Below are 13,325 nucleotides of genomic sequence, written 5' to 3' on the forward strand. Positions count from 1 at the left end.
AACTGGTAATAAAGCAAATCATAAAAGTTCGAAGTCAGTTTTTGTAGTTCCAATTTTTATCACCAGAGGGCAGTGTAGACACATATTTGTATAACCCGAGGGAATCACCAGAATCATGTCAAGGCAGATGCAATTCAATTCGTGAACTAAGTCCAGTAAACATCAAACCTTCCGATTTGTAAATTAATAATTAATAAAAGCAACGAAGAAGAAGAAGTAGGAAAAAATTTTTTCGCAGGTTTCCCGCAGGAGCGACGAAACATGTCAGAATATAATTGATGGTGAATGAAACATATTTAGCAGGGCTGTTTAAGGTTATTTTAAGTGAAAGTAAATTTAGATGAATATTACTAGACGTAAAATAACATAGTGGTGGATATTGACACATTAGAAGTAATCTAATGTGTTACGCATAACATTATTTCGGTTTAAATACGAAAAGTTAAAATCAGAAACATCAGTGAAAAACCGACTTTTTACGACTTCAAATAATGAAAATACTTGGAGTAAGTTTTACATTTATTAATTTGAAATGGTAGAATTTTGTTTTTAAAGTGATTCTTTACAGCTCAGATGTCAGGACTGGTTGTAGAGAATGACTTCAAAGGGTGTCACGCATATGCAGAAAAAGAAATTCACATAGCAGTAGACGAAGAAAAATAAGGGTGGCCCTGTTTTCCAAATGTTTTTATTTTTATTTATTTATTTATTTATTTTATCTTGGTTGCAAAGGAAAAGAAAAGGAAGATGAAATTTTGTTTCCAGTACTTTTTTTCCCTTCTTTTCCTTGCAAACTAGCACCCTTAAGTTTTAAGTTCAAGTGCTTTAGAGAGCCCCCTGCTGGTGCGGAGGCCTTTCATCAGTTGCCTTATTTACTTGTGCCCCGGGCAGCTGAGTTTTAGTTAATTACAAAATTAGCATATTTTTTGGTACGTATAGGATGCATTATGATTTATCTTTTCTATTTGTCAAAACTTTAACAATTATATTATGCTTTAGGGGTTTAATAGACACGTTTCATAATTACACAGCACAATTTCTTTCCAGCTTTTTGAGCGTAATAATTTAGGTTTTGTTTTGAAAGCTAAAAGCGGAAGTAATCGGTTGTGTTGAATACATCTTGATGGTTCTCAGCTTCATTTACAAGTAACGGAACCGGGCAGTTCCGCGGCTGGTTGCCAGAAAGTTTTTGTTGTTGTTTTTTATTAGACAAACTACTGAGATTGAATGTAAGCTATACGGCTACTTTAACGTTTTGGGAGGGGGAAAGAAGATTTGTCCTAAAGGGTGAACTTTATTTCACTGCGCGTCATGAGCTCCAAACTCAGGCCAAGTGACAGAGGAAAACAGTTTTCACCTCACCCTCGATGAGACAAAACTACAGAGTAATGGAGACGGACTAACGCGTCAAATGAAAGACATGAACTTCGGCGTCCCTGCGAACTCGCTGCTGCTTTTACGTGCCTGCGATGACGGGGACTACGAGACAGCCCGGGGTCTCCTGGAGCCCGGCGCCCCGAGAGAGTCGGGTCGGCAGAGCAGATTGCGGTCAGAAGCGGGCTCTGAGTGCGCGGCCCCGGACGGAGTGTCTCTGGTACCGGTGGACTGCACGGACGAGGAGGGGAACACCGGCCTGCAGTTCGCCTCGGCCAGCGGCCACGAGAACCTGGTGCGGTTCCTGCTGCGGAAGGGCGCCTCGGTGGACAGCCGCAACAACTACGGCTGGACCCCGCTGATGCAGGCTGCGAGGTGGGGCTGCGGTCTGGAGAACCAGGATCCATTTAACATGGGATATTTTCTTATAGGCATTCAAACTGGGCATTTCTAATATAAAATGAGGAGCTTTTAAATGTCACAACGAACGGGGTAAAAATATAAACTTCACTTCTCTCTCTTTTTTTTTTAAAGCTATCAGCCCGACGTTTCTGGAAAGTCAGTCAAATTCACTTTGGAGGTAGTCTGTCACCCACCGCACAACATGTTATAATCAGCTTTTGGTATTTAGTTATTATTGGTATTTGGTTGTTATTTTCTTTGTATGATGTCACATACCTCTGGTGACATCACATGAGGTATAAGTCACTAGCTCCGCTTCCATTGACCACATAATTGCGAAGTTTAACATTTTGAAAATAAATTTGCTTAATGAAAACAGGGCAATTTTGGAAAAAATCTTGTGTTTTACTAAACGTTTCGACGCTAAGATTAAGTCATTTTTTGTAGCCATAACGAAAGTGGTCTATTTTGTAAAACTGCAATGGAAACACTTTTTTTGCATCACAAAAATCACACAACCGGATGTTGCAACTGACGCAAACTACGAAGAAGAAGAAGAAGAAGAAGAAGAAGGCAGGAAAGTAGTTGGAGAAGAATGGCGCAGCAGTGTGAACAAACTTATTCACAATTGTGTTTTGTATTTTATAGAAACACCTTAATTGTGTGTGCTTTTTTTTTTTTTACATTAGCTGGATATTGACAAAGTTTTGTGCACATTTGTAATAGAATCGCAGCTAAAGATCAGAGGATATTTGAACATAGCGCCTCGTCAAAGTTTTCATAGCCACTGAACCGTCTCGACTTTGTCATGTTACAATTACAAACATGAGTATATTTCACTCAGAATTGATGTAACAGACAAATACATCAATTTGTCTAAAAGGGAAGCAGTTGCCATGGTTCCTGTATTCAGCTTCATCCATCCACCCATCAACATGCATGGACCCCGTTTGCTTATTACTCATGTCCCAAACTCACCAAATCTTATTTAGGGTTATCATAGTACTTTAGACAAAACTTTTGAGATGTTTTATATGAAAACAGTTTTGAGAACTTAAGAGTCTTTTTCTTCCACTTTATAAATATGTTACTTTGTGTTGGTTTATCATTTAAAATGTTAATAAAATGTGGGCTACCAAAGGGCAAGTGGTTTGAATTTAATTTTGATTTAATTAAAAGTGTTATTTATTGAATGACACTTAATGACAAACATTTATGAAGACTCCTTCATATTTATGTCTTACTAGTCAAATGCATACCCCTTCAAATAGAGTGTTGTCCTCTGTTTTTATAAAATCCTGCAGGTTAAATCCATCCGTGATTAACTTAGCTGTTTCTGTTTTCCGTGAAGGTTTGGCCACCTGACTGTCGCCCACCTCCTCCTGGAGAACGGGGCGGAGATAAACGGCCGCAACAGGCTTGGCGCCAGTGTCCTGTCCATGGCGGCCCGTGGGGGCCACGTTCATGTGGTCAAGCTGCTCCTGGAGGGCGGGGCCTACGTCGACGACTTCGACCACCTGGCCATGGCTGTGGAGACCATCTCCAACGGCAACAACAACAACAGCTGCAGGTTAAACACCAGACTTTTGTTCAGACTGACTGACGGGCATCCGGGTTCCTCTATCATCCTGACTGATGTGTGTGTTTGTGTGTGTTTCCCAACAGCACAGCTGGATTTGGACCTGCTGAGGGCTACTCAGTCGGAGGAGGAGGAAGGGATTTTATGGACATCACAGCTCTGATGGTGGCGTCCCAGCACGGTCATGAGGCCGCCGTCCGCCTGCTGCTGGAGTGGGGCTCTGATGTCAACTTTTCCCAGAAGACCACCGGCTGGGGGCCACTAATGGCTGCTACACTCAGTGGGAAGGTGAGGCTGATCTCACTGTTGATTCTGCACAGCTGTCCAACAGGTAGGGCTGGACAAGAAATCAATAACAATGTATATTGTGATAGACAAGTGATAAATATCAATAGATAATACATCTGATAGAGTATTCGATGTTCAGTATACAGAGTATTCAGTGACCCACACAGCATTCTGGGAGATACAGGCAGAGGAAAGGCTTTCGCCGCTCAGCCTCTTAGGTTCAGCTAAGAAAAATTGGTGGCATCATCTAAATCAGTGTTTTTCAAAGTCTAGGGCCACCAGGGGGCGCAGTGGAGGCTTGAGAAAGTCAGAGAGAAGATGAGGAAAAAAAAACATGCAAATAAAAAAAAACCCCTCAAATCCCACAAATTTTTTGAATGTTAAAAATTTCACCGTAATTGTTTTTTTGTTCGATTTTGTTATTTTTATTTATTTATTTATTTATTTATTTTTTTTTTTACCAAATATAAGTTCAAATTTATTTACTTCCTATTTCTGATGCTCATTTTCTGATAGGATGCCAGTCAAATTCATCAAGTTGTTTTGCTTCTCAAGCTAGCGTAGCAAGCAAGTAATGGAAAAGTTTCTGAGAAAAGGGATTGTGTTGAAATTTTTTATCTTGTAATAAAGTCATAATATGCTAACTGATAAAATTTTATGGCAGTCTAAAATCAGAAGCTTGAGGCAGCATTTTGGATGTAATAGTTATTGAATAGTGAATAAAAATCTTCTAAAGTCCTATTTCATAGCATTGTCGGTTTGCGTAGACGGTCCCTAGCCAAAGGTTAATGCTCTTTGGGGGCCATAGAATGGAAAAAGTTTGGGAAGTCCTGAATTAACTCACTCACGCTTTGATTAAATCAGAACAACCTGCTGAATAACTTACACAGCAGCAGTTTCAGGTTTCACCACTGTGCATCATAACTGCTTAAAAATGAAAATAACAGTGTGCAGTGAAAACCTTGCATAAAACAGGAAAGACCACCAGTTTGGCAGTATTTCAGGTATTAAAAACAAAAGACTAGTCAATAATTGTCGATATCAACAATTATCAATCTCGACTGATATGACACACTTATATCGCGATACGTTTTTTGGTGATATTGTCCAGCCCTACCAATAGGTCTCTAGTTTGTCTGCAATTTCACTCTGTGGCGCGGCGGGTTGCTAACGTTGTGTCACGTGTTCTGAAAGGAATCAATAGCTCAACAGCTGGTGGAGCGCGGGGCCGATCCAGACCGGGTCAACGTTCTCTCCAAGACGGCCTTTGAGCTAGCTATGCAGCTGAAGCAAAGAGAGGTCAAGGCGTATCTGGACTCCATCACCACCGTCAGACCTCAAACGGGTAGAGCGCCACTGTTGAGCTGGTGTTGTGGAACCAATCATACATTCACTATGTTAATAGTATTGGAAATACAAGGCACACTTTAAATAGTCCATGCTTGTATGAATTGTAACTACATGTACAAATTCATATTACCTGAACATTAACATCAAATGACCCAACAGTTAAACTGACGGAAGACAAGGAAATAAAAACAAAAACACACCAATGATTTTCTTTAATCTTCACCTACAAGTTTTGTGCTGATGGTTTTTAGTCAGCATCTATTCTTTTGTGAATTTCTGGAAAGATATAAAAATGAATTTGCTAAAGTTGTTAGCATGTGGACAGGTAAAGACAGGAAGTGGAGACGGTGTTCTAGTGAATAAAAAAAGACATCTGACCTCAATCTCCTTATGTGTTGCTTCCAGTCGTTTCACCAAAGAGACTCTTTAACCCATCTTCGGTATCACTGTTACTGGTGTATAAGAAGAAACTACAATAACAAAAAATGCTTAGTCTGGTGGGGGCACAAGTAAAGCCTGGTGGCCCGCCAGGCTTATAATGCATGTGTTGGACTTTTTCTTCCAACATTTAATGTCCTGAACTGTAGAAAAAGCCTTTACTTCCCGTCTTATGTTTTTGTGTCTCCGACAATGCGTTGCATTCAACGTTAGCTTGACAGAGAGCCTTGAAGCTCTTCTCATCCCGACACCAAACACACAAACCGTTTAGTTTTTTTACGGCCTTTACGTTTTGTTTTTTTCGTCACTTTCCTGTCTCTCCTTCTCCGCTCTAGTATTTCTGTTATTTTTGTAAGTGATGAACTCTGCTATCATCAGGATTTGTGTACATAGCCCCCCGCTGACTGAGCTATGTGGAGTGCAGCCAAGCAGAGCTGAGGTCTCCTCTGCTCTTCTCTCCCTCTTTCACAGACGATGAGAGAAAAAGGCCGGACGTGTTCAGCGCTCTCAAACTGGGTGAGCTCGCTTTTCAAGAAAACATTTTTTCCCCCCTCTTTTAAATAAAGCATTTGTGTAAATGTTTTTCAACTTTTTGTGACGATTCAGGAAACTCCCAGCTCGTTAAAGACATCTTGGAGGAGGATCCAGCTCAGGTAAACTCCTCCAATCAAGATGGAGCATCGCCGCTCATGATGGCGGCGGTGAGTGGGCAGTTGGAGGTGGTGCAGCTGATGGTGGAGAAGAAAGCTGACATAGACAAACAGGACTCTGTTCACGGCTGGACCGCTTTAATGCAAGCCACGTATCACGGGTAAGCAGGAGGCGCTGGCTTATTCTAAACAGTGTTGGCTTTCGGTGGACTGATTGCACTTTTCGGGCATACAGAGATTTCAGGGGTTGAAAATACAATTTCTATTAACTTTCTAGTGTAGTCAGACAACAGTTTATATTACTATTTTAGAGTGTGTACATCCTCTCTTAATTGTGAGACTTCCTAAAGATTGCCAAGATTTCCAAATTGAGCATGTACCATGATAGATGGCGGAAGCCCCAAGGGATAAAAATAATAGCTGTAAAAATGTTTAGCCTTATCGCCTAAAAATCTTGGTCCTTCTAAATAGCGTCTTCCATCTTCATTTTTCCTCTTTTAAAAAGAGCAACAAATTGAAAATAGCTAACTTTCAATCCTTTTAGCGTAGTAGTGGCATACACACTCAGTGTGCTTTTTTTAGCATCACCTGGTTGTGCTAGCAAAAGATTACCTTTGTTAGCCCCAGTCAACTTAAAATAAAAAACAAAAACACAAAATTTCTGACATCAACCAATTTTTCTGTGCATTTCTTTTACAAATAGGCAAATGAATTTTTTTCACTTTGCAAAAATTGTTCCGTCATTCATGCGGTGAAAGTTAGCTGCTTCCCCAGACTCCTTCCATCTTTGGGGCAGCAGCTTTTCTATTGTTGGCCGTCACCAACCAAACTATCGTTGCTTCTGCTCCAGGTTTTACTGCTGACACAATAATCACCTCTCCTTCTTTTTGTTTTGCTGCCCTCTCTCCCGCTCCCTCCCAGCAATAAAGACATTGTCAAGTACCTGCTGAGTCAAGGAGCCGATGTCAACCTGCGAGCTAAGAATGGATACACTGCCTTTGATTTGGTCATGCTGCTCAATGACCCAGGTAGACATGCTGAACGTCACTCTGTTCTCATTGACTCTCAACTGTGCGTTTAATTTTACTTCTTGTTTTATCAGACACGGAGCTGGTGCGTCTCTTGGCATCAGTGTGCATGCAGGTGGACAAGGACAAGTCCAAACATCGCGGCAGAGCCTTGATCAGCCACTCCAAAAGCAGACAGTCCCTCAACAACATTCCAGTGCCACCCGATGACAAGGGAAGCCTTAAGGTAAAGAGGTTGATTCCTTTTATTTCTGGCTGAAACTTAATCTGATTAATTGTGATTAATCAATTATGGAAATAATCATCAACTAATTTAATAACCGATTAATCACTGGAGTATTAATTGGTTAATTGAAAAAATCAGTCAACAGATCAGACTTAAACTGTACTGATGTTAAGTGAAGTAGAAACAGCTTACTTAAGTTTTTATTTAGCTGCAGATCTGTCTTTTGCTGTTGTTCCACTTAAGGCAATACAGTGTTTTTCTTATTTCAAAAAAGTTTTTGAACCATTTATTTATTGACATTTCTTGATCATATTTGTAATATTGTATAAAATAATCTTGAGTGGTTAAATGAGAAATCTGCAGAATGTGCCAATTTTTTATGCGATTAATCAATTAATCGTCAGAATAATTGATAGAATAATCATTTACTAAAATAATCGTTAGTTGTATACCTACTGTTATACTAAATGTTTCATGTTTTGTTTTCTTTGATCAATTTGCTCATATTAAGAACAAAACCGACGTAAAAATTTACATTACACATAAGCATGATAGGAATGTTACATTTTTGAGAAAAAAGGGCATTTTTTAGTGTCTGGGAAAAGTATTCACTGCACTACTTTGTGTAAGTCTGTCATATAAAAGGAAGGTTAAAGTTAGTGGTTGTGTTTGGGTGTAAATACTTCTGTAAGTGTTGCTGCAGTTTTTGTGTGGTGTTCATACCTTTGCAGTCCTGGTGGAGCAGAATGTCCAATCGATTCCGGAGGCTGAAGCTGACTCACACCCTGAGGCACGGCCTCTCAACCAATCGGCTGGCTCCGTTTCCAGACGAAGCCGAGACCCCGCTGGACGCCACGATGAGGGCGGACGCGAAGGCCGCAGCTGTGCCTAATGGGACGGCGGCGGCGGCGGCAGCGGCGGCAGTTGCTACTGCAGCTCCAGGAGCGAGTGATGTGAGCGCCACGTGGGCCGTGAAGACCAAAGACGCCGGTGAGACTCAGTAACTGAGGGGTTGTTGAATATTTGACCATTTAAACCTTAATGTTACGTAGCATTTGGGTAAAATGAGTTTCTACCTTTCAGCAGGTCACTGCAGAACATCCTCAGAAAAGGACGACTCTCTGATAACCACAATGGTGAGAGCGTTTGGTTTGACATAAATAGATTCAAGCAGAAATGCACCTATCGGAATTTTGAGGTCCGATTTTTTGGTGAAATTTTGGCATTGTTGATACCAATTTGTTTTTTTTCCTGGAACAGGATTCTGAATATTTTTTCCAACTTTTTTGACATAAATTATTAGTTATATTAGGAGCAGAGGCGTGTTTATACACTTTTAAAAAAAAACATTTTCAGGGTCCAGTTTAAAGATTTCAAGGTTTTGATGCCATCGGTTGCTGACACCCTGCGTTTTGTTTCTCCCCCAGCTGAGAAGCGGCGCTCCTCTGACCCGGCTGCCGAATGACAAGCTGAAAGCCGTGATCCCTCCCTTCCTGCCGCCGTCCAACTTTGAGCCCTGGAACTCCGACCGATCACGTTTCCTCCAAGACGGGAAGAGCGAGGCAGCGCGCCTGCCGATGCCTCCTCAAAGGAAACTCAACAGCAGCGGGAACTCTGACATTGTGAGGGAAAATACATTTCTAGCTCCCGTAACGACCATCACTCCTTCGTCTACCATCCTCCTCTCTCTCTGCTTTTGTTTTCCTCTCGAAGACGTCCATCAGTCGTGTTGTGAACAGGTCCATCAAGTTTCCGAGCATCCCTAAGGGACCCTCCTCATCCTCGCCCTCTAATTCTGGTCACTATCACTCCCCTCACTCCTCCGGAGGGTCGAACGGAGTAGCGGGGATCAACCGGGACTCTCACAATCGCTCAGGTGCAAACAGACACATCACTCGATGGAAATGAGCTGAGGGTGAGTGTACCAATATTTCTTTTCTCACCTCCACCAGGAGGCAGCGCAGACAGTGTTCTCTCCCAGATAGCTGCCCAGCGTAAAAGAGCTGCGGGGCTGATAGAGGTGAAGACCCAAACGGCAGAGAAGCACCATAGCCCGGCTCCTCTGCCGGCGTCAGTACCGGTCAGCCTGCCTGACATCCCGTCCAACCCCAGCCTGGTCGCCTCGGACCTCCACGCCAGAAGGGTTTGGGCTCCTTTTAATTGTGACTTCCAGCAGAACGTCTCCACAGTTTTACAGTCGTTAATACGGTTCTGGTCAGAGGTTTATACTAGTCTGAAGGAGCTGAGTGGTGGCGTTTGGTCCACCCAGCTGTTTTGCACATCTGAATAGTTGCCACGGGAGATTATAGGATTTCTCAAACATGCGTTAAAGAATCAAGGCAACACTCCAGGAATGTCTATAATATGTATATAAGGAATGGCTATAATAATTTTGTGTTTAATAAAATATTAGTGCACAAATCTATAGAAACGCCACAACAAATCTTAACAAAAAAGAATACATTTGCCAAAGGGGCGGTGTTATGTAAAATCGACATTTTTGAGTTTATGTTGTGTTATAATGTTTTTCCTTCATCAAAAACATATCTGAAGTGTTGCTTTGATTCTTTTCTTTATGTTTGAGAAATCCTTTAATCTCCCGTGGCAACCATTCAGCTGCTCAAAACTCGTGGTCTCACCAAGCTCTGCCTTTTCCACACACAAGCTTCTTAAAGAGACAGAGGCCAACTTCAAGGTGTCCAATTGCAAAGTCAAGTTTTGCTTAGATCATTTTTGACATATGCAGCATTTTTATAACAGCTGAAGTTAACATAGCTACTTGATTGTGCTATAAAATGACACTGTGTGCCTGGATATCACACAAAACCGCCCCTTTAAACGCCCCAGATGGATGTGTAAGTCTTTTGGCCAGCTCTACATGGAAGCTGCTCTCTTATTTCCTTCCCTGTAGAAGATGGAGCTGAAAAAGAGATCGCAGTCTGGGAATTCGTCCACCTCCAAGAGCACGTCCCCCACTTTAACCCCGTCTCCGTCCCCGACCCCAAAGATCCCCGCCGGCCCGGGCGACTCTCTGTCGTCGGCTTCGTCTCACCCGCGCTCCAAAAGCAGCGGCGGCTCCAGCAGCGGCACCATCACCGACGAAGGTGGCGGCTCTTTCTGTCGTCAGCGCAGACTCATCACGTTCTCTCAAACCTCAATGTGTGTTTTTATTTCCCCCCCCCCCAGATGAGCTGTCTAGTATTTTGAAGAAACTGTCTCTTGAGAAATACCAGCCTATTTTTGAGGAGCAGGAGGTATTTCCATCTTTTTTTATTTTTATTTTTTCAGGCGTGAAGGAAACTTTTCTTGTTTTCTTTTTGAAGCGATTTTTCCTCATTTCTTTGTTCCTCTTTCAGGTCGACATGGAAGCGTTCCTGACTCTAACAGACGGAGACCTGAAGGAGCTGGGGATCAAAACAGACGGCCCCAGACAGCAGATCCTAGCCGCCATATCCGAACTCAATGCTGGAAAGGTGCTTTCAGCTCACCGCAGCTCTTTGTGCTCAGTTCAAATCTTTGCTGCGCTCTCGTCTACATGTATTTATGACATTTGGGTTCTGGCCGCCTCTAGGGTCGGGAGAGGCAGATCCTTCAAGAGACCATCCATAACTTCCAGTCGTCCTTCGGCAGCAGCGCCAGCAACCCGAGGCCACCAGGCCAGTCTCGGTGTAAGCACAAAACGATTACTGCAGACTTTTAAAAAAAGAGCATTCATCGCATCTTCTTATTCTTTGTCATCTTTTTTTTTTTCTTGTTCAGCTCCAACAACTTGGATGAGGCATCAGGTTCGCTCCTCCAGCAAAAGATAACCTTATCTACGCTGATTCCCATAAGGGAAACACTCCAAAGGTCCCTCCAGCAGGAGCGTGGATGTTGACGACTCTTTCTGGAGGCTCCTGAATGGCGACAAAAATAAGTGCAAGAGGATCAGCCAAGCTCTCCAGTTGAGAGAGCGCTTTATGGGACACGGCTGGACCAAACTGGGAAGCAAGGAAGCAGCCTCTTCTTTCCACCGAAGCGTGAGCTGCTTGGGAAACAGGAAATGGAAAAAATTGAAAAAAACAAAACAAAACAAAAAACAGGAGTGTTGGGACAAAACCCTGCGGTACACCGTCAATTATCAGACATTTTGTGATAAGAACATGAGATGCAACAAACGTAGAATAAAAGCATCGGTTTGATTATAAAGTAAATCGGTTGTGTGTGGAAATAAAAGGTATCTGGATTGTCTTTTATTGGCTCTGGAAGCTGCTGAAGTGAAATGACTGAAACAGTCTGTCGAGAAAAATCACTCAAGAGGAAAAGTGTCCAACACGGCAAAAACACAAAACCTTACAAAGTTTTATTTTTGTCCAATTTCTAGTGCAAATATTTTACTACACTTGACTTGAATAAGACAAAACTGACTCACAAGTAATTTTTCAGCAAGATATAAGAGCTCGTTGTAAGTCAACAATTGTTTAATCTTAAAAAGAAAAAAATTGTTCCATTGGCAGATTGTTTCTCTTATAACACGAAATTTTCTTTTGCTTTTCTAGAAGTGAAAAAGTACGGAGCCCTCCAGGGGACATGGGGAATTTTTTTTCTTTTGCGTTCCCTCGCAATAATCGACTGATCAGTTCATGCGGTATAATTGAATACCGCATGAACTTTCTGCTTTAATACAAGGTTATATAAGATTTTTCCATGAATGTTAATACCTCGTTGTGAAATATCTGACGTTTTATATAATTTTCTTTAGTATAGAAAGACACCACAAACCTATGATATAAAAAGAAACTTTCCGTAAGCAGGAAAGAAATAAAAATACATCCAAATTATTTGGACTATTTCGGAGTTAATATCGCGGGATAATCAGTCATCTGATTGTGTCTCTGTTGTATTCATAGTCTGAATGGTTTAAAGGGCAGCTTTCTGTGCCGTTCCATCTGAGCCTTAACAGACATAAACATGCAGTAAATAAATCGATTTTCAATCAGTTTTTTGCACCAAAGAGTTAATGATAATAAACACGTTTTCACTGAGGCTCTGTAAGAGCAATATGAATGAAATAAGCAATTATTGATATGACAGGAGCAGCGGCTTTGACACCTGGTGGTGGGCGTGTCGATGTGGGCGTGGCTGTCATCAAGTATGAATGGGAAGGTGACTGGCTGCTGGCTCTGTGTGTATGAGGAAGCGGGTGATCAGGTGGTCAGTCCTCGCAAAGTTTGGACCATGATAATCAAAATTAAATAAATCGATAATTGTAATAGCACAAAGAAGAGGTTAGGAGTTGATTGATACACGGACAGATGAGATTCCCCGAGTTAACCCAGTGCGGCCCTCTACCACCATTATTATTATATTATTTTATAATAACAAAACGTGTTTATTATTATTAACGCTTTGGTGCAAAAAAGAAAAAACTGATTGAAAATCGATTTATTTACTGCATGTTTGTGTCTGTTCAGGCTCAGATGGAACGGCACTGAAAGTTGCCCTTTAAACCATTCAGACACGAACACAACAGAGACACAATCAGATGACTTATTACCCCGAGATAATAACTCAATAGTCCATGGAAAAACCTTACATAAGCTTGTATTAAAGCAGAAAGTACGGCGGCCACCGTAAGAAAGGCTTACAGTATCAATTATGCCCCATGAACTGATCAGTAGATTGTTGCGAGGGAACGCAAAAGAAAAAAAATTCCCCTTGTCTCCTGGAGGGCTCCGTAAAAAAGTATGCATCTGAAAATTTGATTGATATTCAACAATTGTTGACTTAAAACAAACTCCCATATGTTGCTTTAAGTTAGTTGTTAGTTTTGAGTTTGTAGGTTAAAGGTTTCAGTCCAATTTCAGAAAACACTGAAGGAGTACTTGTGGAGAAAAAAAAAAGAACAAGGAAGGACAACTCAGCTTTACTAACTGAGAACAATGATTTCCCTGCCAGCATGCCTAGGTGGGCCCCATGTGGGGAAAAGGAGGGTATACCATATGGGTCCC

The 13,325-nt window shown here is 41.7% G+C and overlaps 1 protein-coding gene across 2 annotated transcripts; it reads left to right on the forward strand.

Annotated features, from left to right (window-relative positions):
- Positions 1 to 1,124: 1,124 nt before the first annotated feature.
- On the forward strand, positions 1,125 to 11,570 carry anks6 (ankyrin repeat and sterile alpha motif domain containing 6). Of its 2 annotated transcripts, none has more exons than XM_007559841.2 (18): positions 1,125 to 1,749; positions 3,128 to 3,346; positions 3,442 to 3,643; positions 4,838 to 4,988; positions 5,903 to 5,947; positions 6,038 to 6,242; positions 7,003 to 7,109; positions 7,184 to 7,335; positions 8,067 to 8,325; positions 8,419 to 8,471; positions 8,763 to 8,957; positions 9,049 to 9,211; positions 9,288 to 9,478; positions 10,247 to 10,439; positions 10,522 to 10,589; positions 10,692 to 10,808; positions 10,907 to 11,003; positions 11,095 to 11,570. In XM_007559841.2, exons 1-18 carry the CDS (start codon positions 1,412 to 1,414, stop codon positions 11,142 to 11,144), a joined length of 2,805 nt encoding a protein of 934 aa, XP_007559903.1. In that variant the 5' UTR covers positions 1,125 to 1,411; the 3' UTR covers positions 11,145 to 11,570. The 2 variants fall into 2 exon arrangements, with proteins under 2 accessions (XP_007559903.1, XP_007559904.1); XM_007559842.2 differs by having other exon boundaries at positions 8,422 to 8,471.
- The last annotated feature ends 1,755 nt before the right edge of the window (positions 11,571 to 13,325 follow it).

This window comes from Poecilia formosa, unplaced genomic scaffold, assembly GCF_000485575.1.
Source record: "Poecilia formosa unplaced genomic scaffold, Poecilia_formosa-5.1.2 Scaffold108, whole genome shotgun sequence".
In the NCBI taxonomy this organism is placed as follows: domain Eukaryota; kingdom Metazoa; phylum Chordata; class Actinopteri; order Cyprinodontiformes; family Poeciliidae; genus Poecilia; species Poecilia formosa.

Excerpts from the sequence above, each read along its gene's own strand:
- anks6 (XM_007559841.2), top strand. The coding sequence starts at position 1,412 with ATGAAAGACATGAACTTCGGCGTCCCTGCGAACTCGCTGCTGCTTTTA. Across the intron at positions 5,948-6,037 it reads GTTCAGCGCTCTCAAACTGG|GAAACTCCCAGCTCGTTAAA; the intron begins GTGAGCTCGCTT and ends GTGACGATTCAG. Across the intron at positions 7,336-8,066 it reads ATGACAAGGGAAGCCTTAAG|TCCTGGTGGAGCAGAATGTC; the intron begins GTAAAGAGGTTG and ends ATACCTTTGCAG.